Here is a 23,557-nt window from a genome sequence, read left to right as displayed (position 1 = left end):
CGACGCCATTAGCAAAAGGATCATCAACAAGGCCCCTTCAGACAAAGTGCACCCACCATTCATCTCGACTGCATGCATTCTCGCACTTCTTACTCAAGTCCTCCCTTCTGAATAGCCATTTTTAACAACTTGTCATTCATCGCTAGGTCTTCCTTCCTCTTAACAATGCTGAAATGTGAAATTACAGTAACATTTTCCGCCCAATTACTAACTCTCCTTGACGACACTTTTAGACCAAAGGCCAAGCAATGGGACCTATGAGGTCATTCAGCGCTGAGGGGGGAATTTGAAAGTAGAGAAGGGTTTAAAGCAATAACAGGGGGGGGCTCAGCAGTTTATTAAAAGAAGTGCAAAGGTAAGACAGCCGTATGATAAATGATGAAAAAGCCAGAGGCTCCTGCAAAGAACCTCAAGTAATGCCTGCAGTGAGGCAAAACCTAAAGTTAAGAAAGGTTAGAACTGGAAGAGTGGACAGCTCCATCAGTACAAAAACCTAAAGGTAGAACTGGCAGAAAACTCCATCAGCCTGCCTTAGAAATGGTCAGATAGGCTGGATGGCAAGTCTGGAAAAAAAAAAAGAAAAAGAAACCGGACTACAGGTAATGTTGCTAGGCCCGAGTTCGAGCCTCCGACCGGCCAATGAAGAATTAGAGGAATTTATTTCTGGTGACAGAAATTCACTTCTCGGTATAATATAATGTGGCTCGGATTCCACAATAAGCTGTAGGTCCCGTTGCTAGGAAACCAATTGGTTCTTAGCCACGTAAAATAAGTCTAGTCCTTCGGGCCAGCCCTAGGAGAGCTGTTCATCAGCTCAGTGGTCTGGTTAAACTAAGGTATACTTTAACAGGTAATACAAAAAGCTAAGAAGCAGCCTTTAGTTATGCCTACAGTGCACCACGTGAGTTACACTAACAGCAATAACTCCGCCCCCCTCAATACAAAAGATTCAGCAACTAAAAGTATGATCTTGGCACCGACAAAATTACTGTCTTGTCCTGTCTCTAGACCCACCCTTTGCTTAGGGGAGGGGGGGGGAAGGGGGTTGGGGACTTAATACTGGTCGACTTCAAAAAGGGGCGGAGAAAGGGTCTTGGTGAGGCTCTGGCAAATGGGGAGGGGGTGGTGGGGAGAATCAGGACTCCAGAGGCTACACAGGATGTAGCACATGAAAGAACCTCCCAAGCAAGAAGAAGCAGAAGAAAGAAGAAGAAGAACACTGTTGTTGCCATGACGTAACAGAGAGAGAGAGAGAGAGAGAGAGAGAGAGAGAGAGAGAGAGAGAGAGAGAGAGAGAGAGAAAGGGGGACAGTAGGAGGAAAAATCCTGTGCCGGGCAGTCGACCACCTTCCACTGGTCCTATTTTTCCGACGACGAAAACTATAATTTATCTATCTGACTTTCACCGTCATCCATTTCCGTCAACTGAAGCTTTCATCTTTACCCTGGGGGAATGATCCTGGTATGTAGGCCTATGTGGAAAGTTTATTGGAAGCAGTTGCTTTGTGTGAGAAAATGGTAAATGGTCCCGGTAGGCCTATAAAGTTCATTGAAAGCAGCTGGTTTGTGTGAAACATGAAGAATGGTCCTGACAGGCCTACCAAGTTCACTGAAAGCAGTTGTTTTGTGTAAGAAAGTGGGTAATGGTTCCAGGTAGGCCTAGATGGCAATTTAAAGAAAGCAATTGTGAGAAAAGTGTCTTTGTATTATCTGAATTGGCGATCCTTTTTAAAAACAATCTTTAAAAGGTAGGTCTTGTTATTTAAGTAACAGCGCGGGAAACCAGAGAGAGAGAGAGAGAGAGAGAGAGAGAGAGAGAGAGAGAGAGAGAGAGAGAGAGAGAGAGAGATATTCTTAAAATACCCATTATCTTATTCCAGTTCCAATTTTGACAAAAAATCACTGGAAGTCTTCAGACTGAGAATGCAACGAATTTTTGTCTCTCTCTCTCTCCCTCTCTCCTATTACAGTAAAGTTACCAGCCGTTCTCTTCAGCTTGGAATAAGGATTACCACCTCTATTCTTTAGTCATTTAATAAATACAGAGCAAGAATTGACGAATTATGTGTTCGTTTTGTTCAATCAAAGCCAAATATTGTGGCGAAACATTAATTTGTCTTGATAATACGGAGTTATCTGGCAGTGAACTGAACTGAATTGAGATGAATTTAGAATTTAGGCCAAAGGCACAGCACTGGGACCTATGAGGTCATTCAGTGCTGAAACGGGAATTTGCAGACAGTCAAAGGTTTGAAAGGCGTAACAGGAGGAAAACCTCGCAGTTGCGCTACGAATCAAGTAAGATGGAAGAAAGATAATATGACAGGGAGTACAGTAAAATGAACGAAAAGGCTTGCAGCTAGGGGCCGAAGGCACGCTGCAAAGAACCTTGAAGTAATGCCCACAGTGTACCGCATGCGGTGCACTGACGGCACTATCCCCTACGGGTAATAAAAAGGTCTAGAACCTGTTACGGATCTGAACAAGAACAGGAGCGGGCTAGTCGAAAAGATTCTTGAATAAAAAAAAAAAAAAAAAAAAAGATTACTCCGTCCATACTTGTGTTTAGTGTAGCAATGTTTGCTTCAAGAAGTAATTAACTGAGCTTAATAAACAATTATCAAAACGAGATAAGCAATAACACTTGAAACAAACGTTTGGATTTTCTCGACACAGACTCTCTAAAGGAGAAAAGAACAGTTCAGCAATGAAATGAACTGGGTTATAATAACCATCAAGGAGGCCTTCTGCTATCTGTCTTAATCCACTCAAAACTGATATTCATCTTAATCCATTGGAGCTTAAGTTTCTTTATCCACTCAATCTTGCTTTCCCTCTTAATCCAGTCAAGCTTGGTATTCTACTTTATCGACTCAAAATCGGTATCCATCTTAATCTAATAAGTGGGAGTATTTACAAGTACGTACGGATAGTATGAAGTTCGTTGCATGAAAAAATAATTCCATTATCTTCTCCTTTTATCATTTTCAAGTAAATAATAAACTTTATTGCCGTCGATGCTGAAAGATCTAGCGACAAGATTACCCTATCCAACCAACCAATCAATCAATCAGCTATCATCAGCTGGAAAAACACAAGACTTATGGAAGGCGTTTCACGATCGACAATATGAAACAAAGCAGACGAATTCAGCCTCACGTAACCCCTTCAAGAGAACCACAATCGGAACTACAATACATAAAATTTAAAACCAGGGGCCAAACACTGGGACCTTTGAGGTCATTCAACTCTGAAAATAATGTAGAAGCAGTTGTTACGAGAGAGTAGAAAGTAAGATGGAAGAAAGACAATAAGAACGGAGGTAATAGGAAAAGAAATGGAAGGGGCTGCAGCTATGGGCCTAGGGGATGCTGCGAAAGAATCTTAGGTAATGCCTACCGTTCACAGCGTGAGGTGCACTGACGGCAGTACTCCTCCCCTACGGGAGAGAGCCATTATTGATACCGAGGAAGGAACCATCCATGCAAAAACATACCAGGATCTTGTGCATTCGAAAGAGCTTGCAAACAAGCGCCAGCGCAAACGAAAAAATAAAGGTTGTATTAATCTGTCATAGGATGCAGCCAATTGCCTAAGTCATAAGATGACCTTCGCCTAGCCGGGGATGAGGACAGGGAATTAATATTTGTCAGAGAGAGAGAGAGAGAGAGAGAGAGAGAGAGAGAGAGAGAGAGAGAGAGAGAGAGAGAGAGAGAGGGTTATATAATGCGGGGATGCACTTAAAATTTGGTTTATTTTCGCAGTCAGCACTAAATATATATATATATATATATATATATATATATATATATATATATATATATATATATATATATTATACATATACTATACATATATTTACTGTATATATACACAATCCCCCTTAGAATGGATGACTCCACAAGATTTTAACCTTCTGATTTTTAACAAGCATTCTTGGGATGAGGCAGCAAGACCATGCACTCGAAACGTCCAACAGACTCATGTGCCGGTAACACCTGACATTTGGTGGTAACCCTCCCAAACTCAGACCAGACTCAAAATTGCGACCCGGTTAAACCTAACCATTCTTCATTCTCTTCCAGATATATTAAGACGGCAACCTGACGACCGAAATGACGGACCACTTGGAAGAGGTTTTTGCCAAGCTGGGAACAGGCAGGTGGAACATCTTCCATTTCCTGGCTCTCTCCTTCTGTAAGTGGTCAAATGCTGAACTGAATATAGAATTTAGGACAAAGACCAAGAACTGGGCCTATGAGGTCATTCAGCGCTGAAACGGAAATAGCGAGTATAAGGTTTGAAAGGCGTATCAGGAGGAAAACCTCAAAGCAGTTTCACTATGAATCAATTCTTAGGAGAGGGAGGAAAGTAAGATGGAAGAAAGAGAATATGAAAGAAGGTAGTGTAAAAGGGACGAAAGGGGTTGCAGCTAGAAGCCGAAGGGACGCTGCAAAGAACCTTAAGTGATGTCTGCAGTGCACCGCATGAGGTGCACTGACGGCGATACCCCCGCTACGTGGCGTAAGTGATCAAATAATGAAAGTAATCGAGTTTTCAACTAGGTATTTCTTGGACATTTTAGCAGCTACACCTACTCGCTTGAGATGTTAGGATAATCCATCTTGGTTATTTTGCCCCTAAACGTTTATAAACTTTATATAACTTTGAAAATCGGTGTCTTCCATTTTATCACCTAAACGTATGTTTAACGTGCATAGTCAGGATAGTCCATTATGTATTTTGGCATCTAAACAAACCCAATATGTTTAGTTAGGATATTCCACCTTGTCATTCAGCTTTCAACAAATATCACGTGTGCATTTAGGATAACCCATCTTGTCATTTCAGAAGCTAAACATAGTATAACAATGTGTGCAGCTAGGATAATTCAGCTTGTAATTTTAGCAGCTACACATAATCTCAAAGTACGCAGTTTTGAAACCCATCCTGCTCTTTTAGCAGCCGAAAGTTCACATACTACCACCGGGTATATTTGTGGTAATCCTTCACATACTACCATCGGGTATATTTGTGGTACTCCATCTTGTTACTTCAGCAGCTTATGTTCATGTACCATTACTTGTATAGTTATGAAAATTCATCTCGCCTTTTACCTGCTGCATATACTCCCAATATGTCTAGTCAAGATCATCCATCATGTCATTTCAGCAGCTAAACATACGCCATATGTATAGTTAAGATAATGCATTTTGTCAAGTTGATTTAGCTTGTAAGAATAACTGACAACTTTTTTTTAACTGGTGATTTTATGCTGACAATTTCCAAGGGTTCTCACTGCCAGCGTACCACACTCTTGGAGGAACGTTCCTGGCGCCAAAACAAGACTTCGAATGCATTCCTTCAGTAACGGATGAAGAAGATGGCGTCACGTCACCTCTTCTCCTTAATGTGACTCAAGAGTAAGTCATTTAGACACATCACCGTTATTGTTGTCATGTCGAAGCTTTCCCCTTTATGAGGTCTGACAAGAAAGGAGGTCTCTACAATCATGTGCTTTTTCTGCTAACTCCTGTTAGGTCTAGGTCTTCCTTTGTGCCCTTCCCCGTCGAGTCTCCGGGACAGTGTTGCCAGATCTCCAATAGCTAATTATGCTGGACTTCTTTTAAAAGACGCTAAAGCATTTGAAAGTATGCTAGTATGGCTACAAGATAATGGGTTCAGGCAATAGTCACGGTTTACCAGTCTAACATTGCGATATAGTCAAGATTCCAATTTGATTAATAGATCCTTTATCTGAATTAATCATAGCATCAGCAATTTAATATTACACAATGTGACTGTCAAATTATCTGCCATGGGAAGATAAAAGTTTTATAGAATCCACATTATGTGAAGATTTTTCCATGTTCTTTTGATGCAAGAAAAATTCTTAGGAGTTTTTGGACAAACATAATACTATGTTCCCTTACAATCTTGCTGGTAACAATTTATAATTCTCAAGGATAGTGATGTAGGCTCATATTATATCCATAGATTACGACTCTTTGAACTCAGTAAGGATGTAATATGAATTTCGAATTCATTTGGTTCAAATGCTAATGACCAGTTTGTAATGAAAGTTTTCATTGTCATTGTATAAATACTAAGATAAGAATGCTAATGTATATCTTATTTCGATACACTTTGCTCCAGCCAGTGCAGTTACACAGTTCAGTCTCATAATGGAAGTATTCAGCAGCTCCCTTGTACACAGTGGAACTTCGATAACTCGACCTTCTATTCAACTGTTACCTCCGAGGTTGGTTATCCGTTCTTTCAGTAGTTTCATATATTTACAAAAATATCTGTCACCTACCACGATACAGAAAATGAGGGTTTATTTAATTCTTCTTCACATCTGGTCAAAGAAAATTTAGTGCCATTTTCATCAATTTGTGTTTGAGATGAACTCCACAAACTGACAATATGAAGACAGCTTAATCTATCATCTAATTTTCTTTAATTATAACAACTGTTTTAACATTTCATTCCCTCATTTTTTCTTTAAATTGAACTAATACTACTTCAGGGCAAAATATGACCCATCTCCTGCAGTTTCAGTTGGTGTGTGGGCTAGAGTACCTCAGAGCAACCTATACTAGCATCTACATGTTTGGGATTTTCGTTGGAGCACCTTTGAACGGAGTCCTAGCAGACAGGTACAAAACGTGTTAAACTTCCAATTTCCATCATTTACCGCCTCCTAAATTAAGGAGAGACCCTAGGAGACAAATTTCACAAAACTAATGAATTTGTCAAAAACCTGATTAAAGGACCCAGTACTAAAGACTTTACTCTACTGTAAATTTAAAAGGTCCTTGTATATCAACATAAACTCATACTCTGTATACTCCATCTGGGTCCATGGTTGGCAATAATATCTGTCGTCACTTCCTGATTATGGATTTTGAGTAACTTTTACTGTGATATTAGTCTACATCTTTTCGGGAATGAAATAATATCTCAATATCTTGGGTCAACTTCTCGTGGGTAATGGCTACTACCATTAGAAAATGGCACATTCTCCTTAATTCCTTCAGATATGGAAGACTTCCCCTGATCGCCATCAGCTCCATCCTGTACACGTTCATTGCTATTGGATCCTGTTGGCTTCCCAACCTCTCCGTTCTGTTAGTGTCTCGGTTCCTCCTGGGTACCATGCACCCTACTTCACTGCAGACAGGGTATATTCTAGGTAAGGAAAATATCTACTATTTGCTGAAGACTGTAGTTTGGCCTCAAGAAGAGCTTCTTACTTTTCAAAGAGGATCTCCATGTTCAAGATAAAAATAACTGTGCTTGTGCAAGGTATACAAGAATATAAAATTAAGGCCTATGAACCCATTCCGCGCTGCAAAAGGAAATTGAGGGTAGCATGGTTTCAAAGGTGTTGCAGGAGGAAAACCTCGCAGTTGCACCATGAAACAACTGTTAGGAGAGGGTGGAAAGTAAGATGGAAGAGAATGAATAAGAATATATGTACAGTATAAGAAATGAAAGGGTTTGCAGCTAGGGGCCGAATGGAAGCTGCAAAGCACCCCCAAGTAATGCGTACAGGCACTACCCCTACAGGGCTGTGCTTATGCATGGAGGCTAGAGTCTAGTTGCTCTGTCAGTTTCAGCGTCTCCTTGTTCCATTTCAGCTATGGAAGTAGCAGCTCCCAAAAGACGATCAGAGCTCGGAGTAGTCCTCTTCTTGCCTTGGGCACTGGGAACTGCAGCCTGGGGTGGATTTGCTTACTTGGTAAGACACTGGAGGTACCTACAGCTCACAGTGTCCTTGCCGTGTTTCCTCTTTCTTCCAACTCTCCTGTAAGTATCCAGATGCTGGTTCTATTTACTTCTTCAATACCAGATTGAACGTCTATGAAAATGGCTGGATATGTGTGATAATAATAAAGAGTTCTTACAGAAGAGGGGAGACTTAAAAAGGAACTGTTCATATAATCAGATTCCTTCAAGCTGTGGTAATTAAACTGAAGTTTTTACACACCAAAGAAAATTGTATTTCTCATCACTACTTGAAATCACTGTCGTGGTCTACATGAAGCTCCTGTTTATTCGTGTACTACTATCCATCCAAGTAACTGCCTTAGTTCCCGCTACTTCCCTTGCTCTCTATCCATTCTTTACCTCTACAGAGTTGCTGGTCACTTCACTCTGTCACACAACTGACTCTGTGCTATACCACGAAGCTGAACTGTTAACTTTCTACTGCCAACCTGAGCATCAGGCTTAATGAAGGTGTCTCTAGCTAGGAATGGAATGGAACGGAATATGAAAATTAGGCTTGAAGCCAAGCACTGGAATCCGAGGGATTATTCAGCTGAATTTGGTTTGAGATGAATGGTTATTCCAATGAATTTATAAATTAAATAAATAAAATAAAAGAATGATTTTAAAACTTTGGTAAAAACTGACATTTGGCAAAAACTGATTTTCCCATAAAAAATAACTTCGCATTTAGGGCATGCATATAACCTTTAGTGTAAAAAAGTAAAAACATAAAAAAAAATATCCATAAGTATACTTATATACACAACTACAAAAGCGTTCATACTACACTTGGCAACGTACCAAGAGGTCAATATTAAATTTCATTATAGAGGTTAGTGTCTCTAAGGAATGCAACTACGTTATTAACAGCTACATCAGGACCAAGCAGTTATGTGTGTCTCTAGCTAGCCTCGTTCCCTCAGTTGTGTGTCTCCGGCTAGCCTCGTCCCCTCAGTTCTGTGTCTCTAGCTAGCCTCGTCCCCTCAGTTGTGTGTGTGTCTCTAGCTAGCCTCGTTCCCTCAGTTCTGTGTGTCTCTAGCTAGCCTTGTTCCCTCAGTTGTGTGTGTCTCTAGCTAGCCTCGTCCCCTCAGTTCTGTGTGTCTCTAGCTAGCCTCGTCCCCTCAGGTTCATGGACGAATCTCCGAGATGGCTGGTTGTGAGAGGTTCATATGACAGAGCGTTGAAAGTCCTCAAGAAAGCAGCGCACTGGAACAAGGTCTCCCAATCGTTCCCATCTGACCAACACCTGATGTGCATCTTCAGAAATGGGCAAAATCAGGTATGAAGTTTAACAGGAATATTCATGCACTTGTGGCTAAATACACACCCTTCAATAAGGCGCATATACACAATTTTTAGTTGATCAGAATCTGAACTGTATTCCCACAGATCTCCTGTTTCTCCTTTTCCCTGTCTCTTCCCATTTCATTAATGCAACTTTTGGCTTGTTCATGCAAGTTCGAATAATAATAATTTAAATGGGCAAAAATACAATAAAACAATACTACAAGTTACAATGTCATTGAGATGTCATCGTAGAATTGTTAAAATCAAGTTTAGATTGCTCTGAAAGCATGAGTAGAGACGATCAAAATTCATATAGTATTTAGATGCACTGATCCTCACACTTAAATTTTCGCAAGATTTCTGGCACAAAAATATAATGGAGAATGGCACTTACAAAAAACTTCATAGCGAAACATTATATAAATAAACTAAGGTTTCAAAAATTATTTCCCGCCATTTTTAATGGTTTTGATTTCAAGCTGTCGTTACTGAAATTCCACCCGCTAAGTTAACCAAGTTAACTACTTCGCATGGTTTCAATCATAGCCTAGCCTACTGCAGTAATGAATAGAACGCACAATTTTCCCGTGTTTCAAAACTTTCTTCATGACGGAACTCACAATATCACCTGTCGATCAAAAACTGCATTTATATATGATTAATGTAAAGTGTTACATGGCAATAATCTAACCTAACATTCCCTTAATCTGATCTACCCTATGTCTATTAACTATATACAACAGGTCTCTCCCAATTGCTTTCTCTTCTTTTGGAACACCCTTGTCTTACCAACCTGGCACAAGTTGAGAAATTTCAGGGGCTAACCCCGGCCCCCAAATATATAATTACTTGTACATGAACCTACCCTGGTTGGTCAGTTGTCAAAGACATTATCTTAGCATGGGGGATAAATAAATAATTGAACAATAATAAAAAACAGTCAAAGTAGTCTGCATAAATCTTATGAATAATATCTTAGCATACAATGGCCATCCCCCAACCTAACAGATACATGCCATAAATAATTTCTGGTCTAATGCTAGGTAACCAGTCCATTCAGCCCAGGAAAGAAAACGGAGATATTACAAATGGGTTTTATTATACAAATGCAAAATTAGTTCCACAGAAGTATAAAATTTCCAAGCAAAATGGGTGAAAAACAAACTTACTGGTTAACAAGATATTTCAGCTTAAAAGAACTGATTTTCAAAATGGGTAGCAATACTGTATAACTTGACGAGAGCTCCGGGAAAACAGGGTGATCTAGAAGTGGCCCCCTTTGGTCATGGTTCCCTAAATCAAATGACGAAGAGTTCGGCACCTTACCATGGGTTAGGTTAGGAATCACAGACCAGTGTGTTATTCAGGTTAAATGGCACACAACAGTTTATCTTGATCTGTGTTGTTATTGTTTATAAGGTCTACACTGCAAATGGTTAGGCCAACATACAGCAAAAAAAAAAAAAAATATATCTTAGAAAAGTCATTTACAATATGTGTTCTAATAAGGTCTTTCAAGCTCAGTACTAAACTCTCGTATTATGCTATAGTTTTTAATGCAATCTTACATAAAGGTGTACCTTCCATTGAGTTACTGTAATCCATGTCTCAGAAATTTAAGTCTGAACTGTTTAATGTAAAAACTGGGAATGGGCTCCAGTACAATAAGGGGATCTAGGGGTAAGAATACTCCCTACCCCAGGGTTAAGGGTAGCCTACGGTTCCCTAGGCTATGTTAGGCTGACCACGACGTCCCAAGACGGGTTAGATTAAGATCGCTAGGCTACAGAACATTCAAGTTGAAATGCATCCTAAAAAATATTAACTCTACTATCAAAACAAAATAATTAAAACTTTACCTTATCTTGAACACTATAGAGAACTGGATCACAAAATGGTGAATTTTTATAATTTTCCTGCCTCGTTCCAGTTGTCACTGGCCCACTTCTTGATATTTCATCTGCTTTTTATATGAACTTTCAAAGAACTCAAATTACTATGTAGATTCGTACTTAATTCTCGGTTGTATTGGACGTGAAATTTTGAATTTCAAAGTCGGAACGATTGATCCGTGCTTTTTAACACCAGCGCAAAATTTCCAGAACACGAAAGTTACACGATTTCTCATACGCGCACGAGAACTTTGACAATTGCTGTACGATGTCTTGCTATCGCTAAGAGAACAGCTTCCGAATCCCAACCTGAGAATCATTGACTAAGAACCAACAAAAACTGGATAATTTTGGCTGTCTATCAGTATTTAACAGTTGCACGGTTAGTTTTCATCTACGTAATTTATATTTTTCCACATATCCGGTTTACTCTAATGTACAGCACATGTAAATTCATTTTTAAAATGTTCATTTCTTATATACTGAACTTTGGTTTATCTCTTAATCTTACTCTCAGAGTACAAAAGAACTATATCGCGAAACTTAGAAGGATGTTATGACAACATTCTTCATAATATCCAGTTTGACAGGGTATTACTTTCACACCTAACGCCAAAATATAATCTAACAGGCGTAATAACTCGTGCATTTAGCCTATGCACTAATAAAAGCCTAACCAACATACTCTGAACCAGTTATCTAGAGTTATTGTTTAACAAAATCATCAGTAGATGTTTGCCACTCTCTACATATTAATGGCTCTCCCGACTGCTTTTGAATGGCGTGAGGCTATGAGGGGGGGGGGCACATTGGGATCATTGTAGTGGTGGGGGTGATACCCAGGCAGCCTACAAATACTGTAATGCCACTGAAGAAACTAGGAAACTGTTGTAGTTGTAAGACTTAACGTACAATCTAACCAATCCATTCACACGTTTAAAAAGGAATACAACCAAACTACTTCGGCTTAATTTAATACCTACCTTTACTGGACATTTTGCTAAGGTAACTCCGATTTTTATACTACTGTTTATGAATTCAAATCTTTTGGTAGTGTTTTTATACTTTGTTCCATTCAACTGAAATTACCACTGTGTCACAAGATTCCTTTCCTGAACAGACTCCGCGAGAGAAGAAAACTGATGACAATAGAAGTTTTGGAGAGATCTTCAAGAGCTATTTCTATAAATCACTCATTTTACTGAGGTAAGCGAGCAAGGTAGGAGTTTAGATTGTTCACTGTGTAGCCCACACACTGTTGCAAGCCTCTCTCTCTCTCTCACATACACACACACACACACACACACACACACACACACACACATATATATATATATATATATATATATATATATATATATATATATATATACACATGCATGCAAACACACACACACACATATATATATATAATATCATTCGCCACTGGGATGGTAGCTCCTCGTTGGGAGAGTGAGTTCCGTTCTCATCTAACACTCTGCTGGCCGCAAGTTCGTATCTCCGACCGGCCAATGAAGAATAGGAGGAATTTATTTCTGGTGATAGAAATTAATTTCTCGCTATAATGTGGTTCGGATTCCACAATAAGCTGTAGGTCCCGTTACTAGGTATATAACCAATTGGTTCTTAGCCACGTAAAATAAATCTAATCCTTCGGGCCAGCCCTAGGAGAGCTGTTAATCAGCTCAGTGGTCTGGTTAAACTAAGATATACTTAACTTATTAAAAAAAACAATACTGCTTAGTAATTATCCTAAATATAATAATAAATAGGAATCAAAAGTGTTATGGGAATGATTTGTCTGAAGAACAGATCGCCATCACTCAAAGAACTACGTTATTTCCCACTAATTTCACTAAAAATTTTCTACTACTCTAGAACACCAAGACTCCGCCTGATCACCATCGTGATGTACATCGACTACTTAATTGTTGCTATGGTCTATTTCGGCCTATCTCTGAGTGGTAGCAACTTCAGCACCGATCCTTTCCTTTACATCACTCTCTCTGGCCTCGTGGAAATTCCCGGAAACACCGTGTCGATCCCCCTTGTGACCCGGATAGGACGTCGTGCCCTCACGACATTCTTCTTCCTTTTGAGCGGAGGAACTTTGCTCGGTCTTCCTTTCGTCCCAAAGGGTAACGAATTCGCCTACTAAAATGTCTCCATATCGCCATAATATTCTGCACGTTTACGTTTAAAAATCTGAATTCACCTGCTAATGACTTCTGCATTTTGTTTAAGCAGTCTAATTATATATTTTTTGCTCCAGATCACAATAATTTTCAGCATGTTTGAGATGAGAAAAGTAAAACCGAGGTTCAAAACATCAAAGATATCTCATGAAATACAGGGACTGTTGATTTAACCCATGCTCTTCCTTATCTGAAAAGGGCGGTTTGATTTCGCAGGCATCGGATGGCTCGAGATAACTTTATTGATGATAGGAAAGATGAGCATAACTATGGTCTTCAATATCATTTTCCTCTACGCGTCGGAGCTCTTCCCAACGGAGGTCCGGACTCGAGGAATGGGTACCTCTCTCATGCTTTCCAGAGTTGGGTCTATGATGTCGCCTTTCATCACCCAATATCTGGTAGGTTTGCCTGCAAATTTTTGTAGCTGTATTTCTCTTTTGATAATAAGGAATGTACTTGCATTTGTAATGTATAATTTACACTAAAAAATAGACCGTGGTTTTGAGAGGCAGCGACTATAAAAGTCAAGGCCTACTGATCTGGTTTCAGAGAGACATATATTGCTCTTTAGAATGAAGCAATTTTACTAAATTGCTCCATAAAATAAGCAATTTTACTTGCTCCTTAGAATGAAGCAATTGTACTAAACAGCTCCTTAAAATGAAGCAATTTTACTATGTATATGACTCGGCTTAGTGCTGCAAAATCCATGCCTTTCTCCTTCTAAACAACTGAAGTGTTATTTTCTCCTCAGGGATCGGCCTATCCTTCAGTTCCTTCTGTGTTGTTCGGCGTAGCCTCGCTTCTGGCGGGAGCAGTCACCGTAGCCCTGCCCGAGACTCGAAACACCACGCTCATAGACACTGTGGCTCATCTGGAGCAGGACACAACTCGCAATCAACAACTGTAAGGAATCTTGTTTTCTTGGTGTGAGCATGACAACTCCCCATTGTACGTACAATGAATGTCTACGGTATTCTACAAGTTCTTGGTAGCATTTTACTCGTATTACATGTCACTGTAATACTGTAGAAACTTGACTGAGCTACAGTTGGTGCCACTTCAGATAGTTTAATGACTGTTCTGAGAGCCAGCTAGCTTCTTTCATTAGTGAATCATTCTAAATATCAGTCACTACTGTCACATAAAGAAGGACATGATATTTAATTCCAATCTCCTCAAATGTCTTCAATTTTAAACTTTCTCATCATAATCCAGCCCCCAGCTGGAGGCTTATGTTAGCTGTGATTATAATTCATTTCGTATTTTGAATATGCATATTCTGATAAACCACTGATTCCACTTATGAACTGTCACTGATTATCCTAGAAACTCCAGTTGACAGATTTTCATGACCTATGACAGCTACAACTTGCACCTTACATTTCATATGAAGAGCTCCTGTCGTCATGTCCAAAATTTCCATCACAGTGATTCGACCACCGTTAGCCACTGAAATACATCCCATGCATGTATTCCTTGTTTATGACAAGCTCATAAACTGCCTATGTTAATTCTTTTTAATGTCGCTGCATTTGTATTTTCACTCTTCATCCATAAAGAAGAGATACAAAACATCATCTTTGAACAAAAACGTTTTCTTCACAGGCACTGCAGATGCTGGCCAGATCGAGATGATGAGGGATCAACATCATCCTGTTGCGGATGCTGGGCCAAGAGAAATGAGCAAAGACACGACTGCACCTCATCTCTGGAACCTTTAGAAGATCACACATCCTTGAATACAATCTAGGAAAAAGACGCTTAGTATGTTCTGCATTCTCCAACACGGTTTAAGATGCAAACAGATTAGATCAAAATTCTCCAAAGACTGAGTAACCATTCTGGCTTTACGACCACTGAACCTGGCTAGTGATTCTTTCCCTTTGGGTTTAAGTCACGCCTTTTCTTGTTCACACTTCTCCTTTCTTTTTATTTTTTCCCAATTTCCTAAAGCAGAAGCATTGTTATATTCCTTTGAAGTCATCCATTACATACACACACAAATTATATGAAACCTTCATGAGCCTAGTCAAATTATATTACATATAAAAATGAATGAATTCTAAAGTTTTTATGATTACATTCAACACCGACATTGCTAATAGATTCTTCGAAAATCATTTAAGCAAATTGGCCCACAAAACTGAGCTCTATAATTCAATATTTGGTGTGTGACGTTATGGGTATTAAGTGCCCAGTTCCTCACTGGTCTCTTTACAGCTCTCAACCATGGAAACATTACTCGAGTAAATGCAAAGCATAGGCACCTATGGAATGTCCATCCTAATTACTTCAATATGTAAAGATGGATAACCAGATTAAATATGTATTATTTTCCTATTTAAGACAGTCAGATAAAATGTACCACAGTGGAATATATGTATGCTGTACTGGTTTCATGTGTTAACTTTCGGTATGAGATGTTGATGCCATAATAATTTTCATTCAAGTGCACAAATTCATGATAAACATTGAACATTTTTCAACAATTGACACATCTCTTAATGGAGCAATGATACCAATACGGAATAAAATAAGAATATAAGAATATATAATATAAAAAGAGAAAACAGAACACAAGGGACAACAATTAATATGACAAACCACCAATAAGATATGTAAACAAATAAAAGGCATACAAGATATACGCTATTGAAAATCTGGATGCCTACCACTGGAGTATTTCAAAGGGCTTTGAAGTCTTCACTTCAAACAGAAAGAGGTTCAGCTTTTATTTACATTCTTAATAATACCATCAAGGGAAAAATTTGTCATACAGTAGTACGATGAATTAATTCCTGCCAAACGCATGAGTCATATACTATACCCACTGCTTATATTGTTCAAGTGCTTTTGATATTTTTGTTGGAGCAAACAGTTAGGGAGGACCACAAAGGGAAATTGGACTTTGTGAGGGAAGGAAAACAAAGACAAGTTGAGCATACCAAAGAAATATTAAATGATAAAAACTATATGGTTCACGTGTGCAATCACTAACGACAACAGGTTAACAAAATAAAAACTAAGAGTGCCAGATCTTACTTGTGGACTATGACCTTTGGCTAAAAGTGTGGTACTGGTAATTAAGGGAATATATGTACATACATCCTAACCTAACCTAAGGAACCAAGTCCTACCTGGCTGGTAGGACTCTGACCCCCCTGAAAGACCCCTACCTTAAGTTGGTTAAAATGAGGAACTTGTGGAAATAATGGAAAATTCAAATGGGATATTTTCAAAATGACAAAACTTACTTAGATTAACCTACATATATCTTGTTTATCAATAAGCTGTCCTCCACATTCTATAAGGAAAAATGGCCAAAACTGTCATTATTCAGTCACTGATATTATTTAACTTGACTGATTGACTGAGTCATGAAAATTCAGCTTTAAAGTCAAACACTGGAAAACTTTTGGCCATTCAATGCTTGAAGCAGTGAAAAGTGGGAGGTGGAGTGGTTGGACAGCACGATTAAAGAGCAAATTTATTATCAACTCCAAGATATTAATTTTGCTATAAAGAATATTTTGCCTGCAAGGGAGAGGGGGATTGAGTATCACCCATTAGGTTCTTTGCTTTACACAAACACCTGAAACTATCAAATCTTTGCATAACCTAACCTTAGACACCCATCTGGTCCCCTTTCGATACTGCATATCTACCTAGCCTAACCTTAAATGTTATGGCTAAGCCGGAAGCCTCAACCTAACAGAAAGCTTCTTTGGACTGAAATGGGTTAAGTGTCATCACGTCTGGCTGCAATACTCTACTATCTATTGTCTGAACAACTTGCTGGGCACTTATGTTAAAACACAAAGCGCCTGCAACGCATTCGGAAACATCGTAAACAGAAGTGGAAGTAGTAATTACAAATGGCCCCTAAAGCATACATACCAAAACTAACCTTGCCTAACCCTGAATAACCTTTGCTGCTTTGAATATGGCAGCCCCTTAAGGAGGACGTAATCTAATTAATTAAAATATACGTATCTTCACTTTAGCTCAGCATGCGAAACTACCCTTGACCAAGTTCTCGCGGTCATTTAAATTGTCAGGGAGGTTAATTTTTTTTATATGAACTTACATAAATATCAGACTTTTCTCTTGGGAGAGAGTGAGCGAGTGTGGGAGAGGATAAAAGCACACTGTACAAGGTGAATTTTCAGGTTGTCATATTTAAAGAGAGAAGCTTTACTTTATCGCTAATTTTACTCTTTAACAAGACTGTCTTTCCAACCTGGGGACAAAAATAGCAAAGATAAAAAGCTGTGATAAGTAAACACGCCACCGTCGCAATTTCTCGTCAACATGGACCTCGTTAGTTGTTTTCGCCTTAGCTAAACTTAATTCCCTATCAAATATGTTTAATTCAAATTTATTTTTGATTACGCAAACTGAGAACGTTTGCGTTCAAGGCAATTTAAATAATCACAATAAGTACATTGAATTAAAGTACGTAGGCCTGAGCGAGTCGTAGTCTAGTCTGAAGCAAAGCTTAAAAACCCATGACAGTTTTCGTTAGCATACCATTTTAGTAATTGGCTTAATTGTTCATACAAAAAAAAATGACATTATTTCTTACTTCTAATAATCAACCGGCAGTGGAATCATCAAAAGGAAAGTTCTGCAGTCTTGTCACAAGTCACAAGGATAAGTATACTAAGTAACCGTTACTAACCAAGTGTTTATATATAGTCCGTGACTTGGTTTCGCTCTTCTTCTTCTTGTATTTAACGGTGATGTCTTCGACCACAACCAGGGCGGGTTTAAAACCTTTCGCGTGTATTCATATTTATTGCCGCAAGAGATTCTAAGCAAGATTAAACGTTAATTATTGAATATTTGTACATTATTATATGTTTACTGTCGCAGGCCATGAAATAATAATTGCATAATTTCCATTTACCCTTTGTTCACATTACAATTTTTATCCGTCATAACTTAAGCCAGTACCGTTTATACGCAGTACGTACGAATGGAATAATTTTTACCCACCTGATGAAATTACCTTTCAGAGGTAAGCAAGCGATTCTAATGACTTGTCAACGATGAGCGTTATTTTTTATTCCAAGCTTTGTTTTTGCTTTTGCTGCATTTGAATACCATATCATCTAAATGTCAGGAAGATAGAGATTGTCCACAAGGCTTCCTACATCATCAGCGGTAAAGATTTTAATCCTAAACTTTCCAAATATTTTGTTATATTATTGTTTATATATAGTTCTGATCCTAGCATCTCTTTAATCTGGATTTCCAACCATATTTCTTCTATCCTTGTAAAAGTCTTCAAAGGACTTCTCGAAGACCATTAGAATAAAATATAGGAATTAGGCCAAAGGCCAAGTGCTGGGACCTAGGAGGTCATTCAGCACTGAGACAGAAACTGAAAAAGGTGTAACAGGAGGAAAACCTTTCAATTGCACCAGGAATGGATTATCAGGAGAGGATGGAAAGGATGATGGCCGAAACAGCGTAAAAGGAATGAAAGATGTTGCAGCTAGGGGCTGAAGGGACGCTGCAAAGAACCCCAAGTAATGCCTACAGCGCGAGGACCATTGTTCAGCCATCAGACGAGAAAATTCCCCCCAACACCACACCTTAACCGACGAGGAGTTAGTTCCGTATATGTCCCTTCAGATGCAATTTTCCCAGTCTACTTCAAGTCAATGGTCAGTCTCACTTGGGATTTTTACTTGTCCTTTAGATGCTCAGCGTCCATTCTCAACTGAGGCAATAGTCTTATGTCAAATGATCTTACCAAGAACTCAGCTTTTGTCCTAAAGAAATCCTTCCTTTCACTTTTTCAGACTTTAAAGAGGAGCAATGGTACTGCCTTAACTTTGAGTTTATCGCTCAGTGTTGGTATTCAGATTCTCAGGCGCGTGTCACTTACTGGTTCTCAGTTAGAAATCTTATCAACCATGGTTAATTTAGCCTCATCAGAAATAGACCAAGGATAATCAACTTGCAACTGGACTCCCTTAGTTTGATTTTAGGTACAGCAAACTTCTTCCCTATTGGTGTCATCTCAATCAGATGACTATTTTTTAAAATTACAGTCACCATCTTACCTGTGTAGATAGCTTTAATGAGAAAGGATAATTTCTAAAAACAGGTAAAAACTTGAGAAAAATTATGCATTGCAGTATATAAACCATTGTTGTACACTGAAGTCCTTTCTCCATCTCTGCTGATTGGATGAAAGGGAGAGCAACATCCCATGGGAGCCACCACTTACTTTGTGCCTTGCGTGGCACACTGTACATACCACTGAATGTTCTTTGCAAATCCTTTAGCCCCAGCTGCTCCTTTATTTTTGGTCTCTTCCAACACAGCTGTCTAACTATTTCAACTTTACACTGTCTTTCCAGTGACCAAAGTCGGAGTATACTTACTTGAAGAATCAGGAAACTTGCTTTCTTCTCATGCAGATTCTGCAGTCGACCTATCCTTGAGGTTTTAACCAAATGACTCTAATGACGATTGTTTGTTAGTGCACAGAATATGGAAACTGTATTAGAGAAATGTTTATGTTTTCACAGGAATCTGACACTACTACTAAACAAATTTCACTTCTACTTTAAAAAAAAAAAAAAAAAAAAAAAAAAAAAATGATGGGCAAATATATAGTTGTGAAGGTCCCCCCTCAGGATAATGAACCAACAACAAACAAAACCACATAATTTGGGTATGAAAATACAATGATATGTACAATGATTTATTATAACTTCTGTACAAACAGGTTTTTAAACAAATCCAATTTGTAATATAATAAAGATCCTGTTCAACTCCCAACAGACATAAAGATTTTTGAGTTAGCTAATTGGAGAAATGGTGGGCAAAGACAAAACATAGTAATCTAAGAATAAGAAATGATGTAGCTAGGAAACAAAAGAGTTCCTATAAGTGAAGTCCTCAGTGATTTTGAGTCGTAGGTTATTATGCACCAATAAGGCTTAATTAATTTCAGCGTCTCGCAAGGAAAACCGGCCTTATTGTAATTTGAATCTATGGCACAAAATCAATAATGCCATCACACTTTTTTTTTATTCATTCATATTTTTTTTTTATTTACCACGAGAGTCACACCCAGCTAAAAGTAAAATACTGTACTATTCGATTGGTATAATATGATCTGCAGTTACATCGATTGTCTAACATATTAATTTCCTGACTTTCTGCTGGATGCCACTGTATCTTTATTCAAGTCCAATGAAATGTTGTGAAATTCCTAAGTGGGCAAAACTAGCATGTGTTGAGATATGGAATCAATAATATCTTCTGAATGTTCTGTGGTTCTGGTGGTGGCAAGTCCTCGTCATCATGGTAGGAGGGAGCGTCTGAAGGTGGTGAATAGAGCCGTGGGTCCCTTGGCGAAGCTGCTTCAAACCTCGCAGCCTCATAACGGGTAACTGGTAGGACTTCTTCACTGGCAGAGCACAGGAGGGTACTGGGTGGTCGCGCTGAGTACTCATCACTGCAAAAGACACGCACACATCACCTAAGGCCGCAGGCAGGTTGGTAGGTTTAGGTCAGCCCGTTACAAAGAGCCCCATGAGGAGGGATTAGTAGTGATGGTGGTGGTGGTGGTGGTGGTGGTGGTAGAAGTAGTAGTAGTAGTAGTAGTGGTGGTGGTAATGGTAGCAGGAGAGGGGAGAGGGGTCGGCCCCAGGTGTCATGTGTGTGTCCAGCACTGGGCAAAGTGCCCTCCTTTAAAAGGTCTTTACTGGCACTTTGAAAGAGTGCTCTCATAGCCACTCTACCACTGACACTGGCTGCCCTCCTGCCTTAGCTCATTTGCTCATAGGCCAAAAGTATTACCCAGCATGCCCACGGACGCCTTTTGGGAGGACCACAAATTCATCACTGCAAACAACAAAACAAGGACAAAACAGTTAAGAGAACGAGCAGAGAATAACAAAAAATCAACCTAGGTAAGGCCATTCCTTGCAAACCAGGTTTAAAGAGTCTATGGATGATCTAAAGTGAATGACTGACTCACTTCTCTCAAACCAGTGCTGCATCAGTACTAACAAGATCTCTTGCTAAATAAGCCAAGCAGCCAATATGAAAGTAAATCCTTGATAGGCATAGAGCGCAATAGTGCAGCTTTTCCTTTGTTAATTTTTCTTGTCTTAGTAAAGAACGATGAGGTACAGGCATTTTGCACTGTCAAAAATAAAGGCACCAACCAATTATGGCTGATGGCAGCAAGGTCTGTGTGTACTTAGGAGGCCTGCAGTGCGCTAATAACAAAGAGAACAATGCTGGTTCCATGAATCATGGTAACAGCATTGTTTCAGTGCAAAAAATAATAAAATAAGCTTTCAACTTATAAAATAAAACTAAAATCAATCATGCGTGTATCAATAACTTAAGGTGAAGCAGGGATGTTACTACAGACTGGAATATGATACACCTGAAAAACAGATCCTACACATATGAACCCATCTGTAATGATTTTACATCAATATGGACTGCTGATAACAGTAAACATGCACTATTTCTTCCCGTGCAAGCACACTGTACGCAAAACTGTCCCTTAAGTGGCAGCATGTAGTGAATGAAGCTATAGTTATCGAAGAAAAGTGGCAGGTACAAAAACCATCTTTTGATGTGGTCTCAACAAGATGTCTTACCAACAGTTTTGTAAATTCTTTCTATCAACATATAAGACTACTTTATGCACAAGTAGAGGAAGCCAAGCTACCAAAAATGCCAGAAATTATGTCTACCAGCATCAAATATTTTGTTTGGCAAACAAAGTTTCAGTAAGACATTTAATCATGAGCTTATAAACATAGATACAAAAAGTTGACATTGCACACAACTACCATGAACTACTCAAAAGCATGATACAGCATATGACTTTGTTTACCGGAAGGAAGCACGTCTGATGCAATACATCCCTTAGAGTGGCCTTCTCAAAATGGGGTAATTATGGTACAAGGGGAAAGCAAAGAAGATAACAAAGACAAAAGGGGAAGCCAACGGAAAAAATATGTGCCATTGTAGAATACACAGTACAACTGAATGACATGAGAGATCCATCTCTCTTTTCTACTTTACAAGAGATTTTTAAACGGGAATTAGGATGTTAAAGGTAAAAAGGATGGAATGGAATGACAAGGTGAAAAACATGATATATCCCTATGTACGTCCTAGTCGTTGAAGATGGGAAGAAGACTGGTTCAGTACTATGACATCAAGAATAACCAGGAAAGATAGCTACAACAGTAAGAGAATCATGTTCATGGGTTAAACCACTGAAAATATCTCTGTATAACTCATACACACAACTTGGTATGACTTCTACTTACAGTCAACAAAAAATACATGAAGTTGCCCAAGCAAAACATTTTATGTGGTACTGGATAATGTTTACAAGCACCATCTCTTTAATTTTTTGTCATACTGGTCAATGGAACAGTGGCTACTGATACAAATTTGTTAAGTGCATTCGTAAGCCTTTCAAATGCAATGTGCTTTGCTTATTTTTAGCAGTAACATTTTTTTAAAATCACAACACAATAAACTAATAAGAAATGCCATTTTCAATGCAGCCTACTGTACTAAGATGTTCTGTTTTATTAAGATATTAATTTTATACCTTACTGATAATTTTGCCAAAGCCCTTAGAAAAGAGAAAAGAGCTTTTGAAAATGTTTCCTGAGAAACTTGAGTGACTGCTACACAAATGTAGTCTATACACAATGACAGCTAACTAATAAACATGAAAGACAACCCACGTAACGAAAATACTACTGATATGAGTCCACTGGAAAATAATCTGTATCCCCACAAGAAAAAGTTGAAAGTTAACAGACACCCACCTATGTGCTATCAAAATACAGTGGCACAATTATCAAAACTGCTCTAAAACAAATATACTGGAACAGTAACTACCTGAACCTTACTAAGGTTCCTGTATAAAATACTGTATTTGTGTATGTGAGCGTGTTCTTCAAAACACGCATGTATATATATTGTACATGTAAAAAGTTGTATATCCGTCACATTCACTCATGACTGCATGATAAACACAGGGAAGGATGCATTCAGTGCCATTGATTCAGTGTGGTCAATTTACCAAACACATTTCAGCACATAAATACATCTTTCGACTTTCATTTAAAATTATTTTTCCATGAATGACCCTATTTCATCTTGTTATTGGAGAAAGAAATTAGCTCTCAATCAGTCTTGTCCAAAAAACCTGGAGTTCTTAACAAGATATAGATAGTATACAGTACTCTACAGTAGTTTATTTTTTTTTAATCCAATTCCAGCTAATTTACAGACTTTATACTGTAAATCTAAAATTTTACCACATGGTGCCAAGGCACAAAGTTGTGGGGAGAGGATCAATTTTGTCCAAAGGGGTACCGAGTGTAC

General features: G+C 38.7%; 3 protein-coding genes across 4 annotated transcripts in view; 1 reads left to right on the top strand and 2 right to left on the bottom strand.

Moving 5' to 3' along the window:
* LOC136835605 (uncharacterized) overlaps nucleotides 1-17,880 on the bottom strand; it is a 95,296-nt gene extending 77,416 nt beyond the window's left edge. The window contains exon 1 of the mRNA XM_067099343.1: nucleotides 17,745-17,880. The gene's annotated coding sequence lies outside the window, so the exon portion shown is untranslated. The remainder of the gene's footprint in view (nucleotides 1-17,744) is intronic.
* On the top strand, nucleotides 1,290-15,477 carry LOC136835607 (organic cation transporter protein-like). The gene is made up of 13 exons (XM_067099345.1): nucleotides 1,290-1,462; nucleotides 4,086-4,197; nucleotides 5,291-5,423; nucleotides 6,157-6,262; nucleotides 6,559-6,662; nucleotides 7,044-7,198; nucleotides 7,647-7,815; nucleotides 8,905-9,058; nucleotides 12,079-12,164; nucleotides 12,837-13,096; nucleotides 13,370-13,554; nucleotides 13,911-14,062; nucleotides 14,765-15,477. The coding sequence occupies exons 2-13, from the start codon at nucleotides 4,116-4,118 to the stop codon at nucleotides 14,907-14,909; spliced, it is 1,731 nt and encodes a 576-aa protein (XP_066955446.1). The 5' UTR covers nucleotides 1,290-1,462; nucleotides 4,086-4,115; the 3' UTR covers nucleotides 14,910-15,477.
* A 1,986-nt stretch (nucleotides 17,881-19,866) lies between the features above and the next one.
* The window catches only part of LOC136835604 (uncharacterized), an 89,474-nt gene continuing 85,783 nt past the window's right edge, over nucleotides 19,867-23,557 (bottom strand). For both annotated transcript variants that reach the window (XM_067099341.1, XM_067099340.1), the window contains exon 11: nucleotides 19,867-20,639. In XM_067099341.1, the coding sequence (XP_066955442.1) occupies nucleotides 20,408-20,639 (232 nt within the window). In that variant the 3' untranslated portion in view covers nucleotides 19,867-20,407. The remainder of the gene's footprint in view (nucleotides 20,640-23,557) is intronic.

The sequence above is a fragment of the Macrobrachium rosenbergii genome, chromosome 55 (assembly GCF_040412425.1).
Source record: "Macrobrachium rosenbergii isolate ZJJX-2024 chromosome 55, ASM4041242v1, whole genome shotgun sequence".
Classification (NCBI taxonomy): Eukaryota; Metazoa; Arthropoda; class Malacostraca; order Decapoda; family Palaemonidae; genus Macrobrachium; species Macrobrachium rosenbergii.
Note: the sequence above shows the minus strand (reverse complement) of the source record. Positions and strands in the feature narration are given on the sequence as shown.

Bases quoted from the DNA above. Each gene is read 5' to 3' on its own strand.
- LOC136835607 (XM_067099345.1), top strand. From the start codon at position 4,116: ATGACGGACCACTTGGAAGAGGTTTTTGCCAAGCTGGGAACAGGCAGG. The intron at 9,059-12,078 runs GTATGAAGTTTA...TTTCCTGAACAG, and splicing joins TCAGAAATGGGCAAAATCAG to ACTCCGCGAGAGAAGAAAAC. The intron at 13,555-13,910 runs GTAGGTTTGCCT...TTTTCTCCTCAG, and splicing joins CTTTCATCACCCAATATCTG to GGATCGGCCTATCCTTCAGT.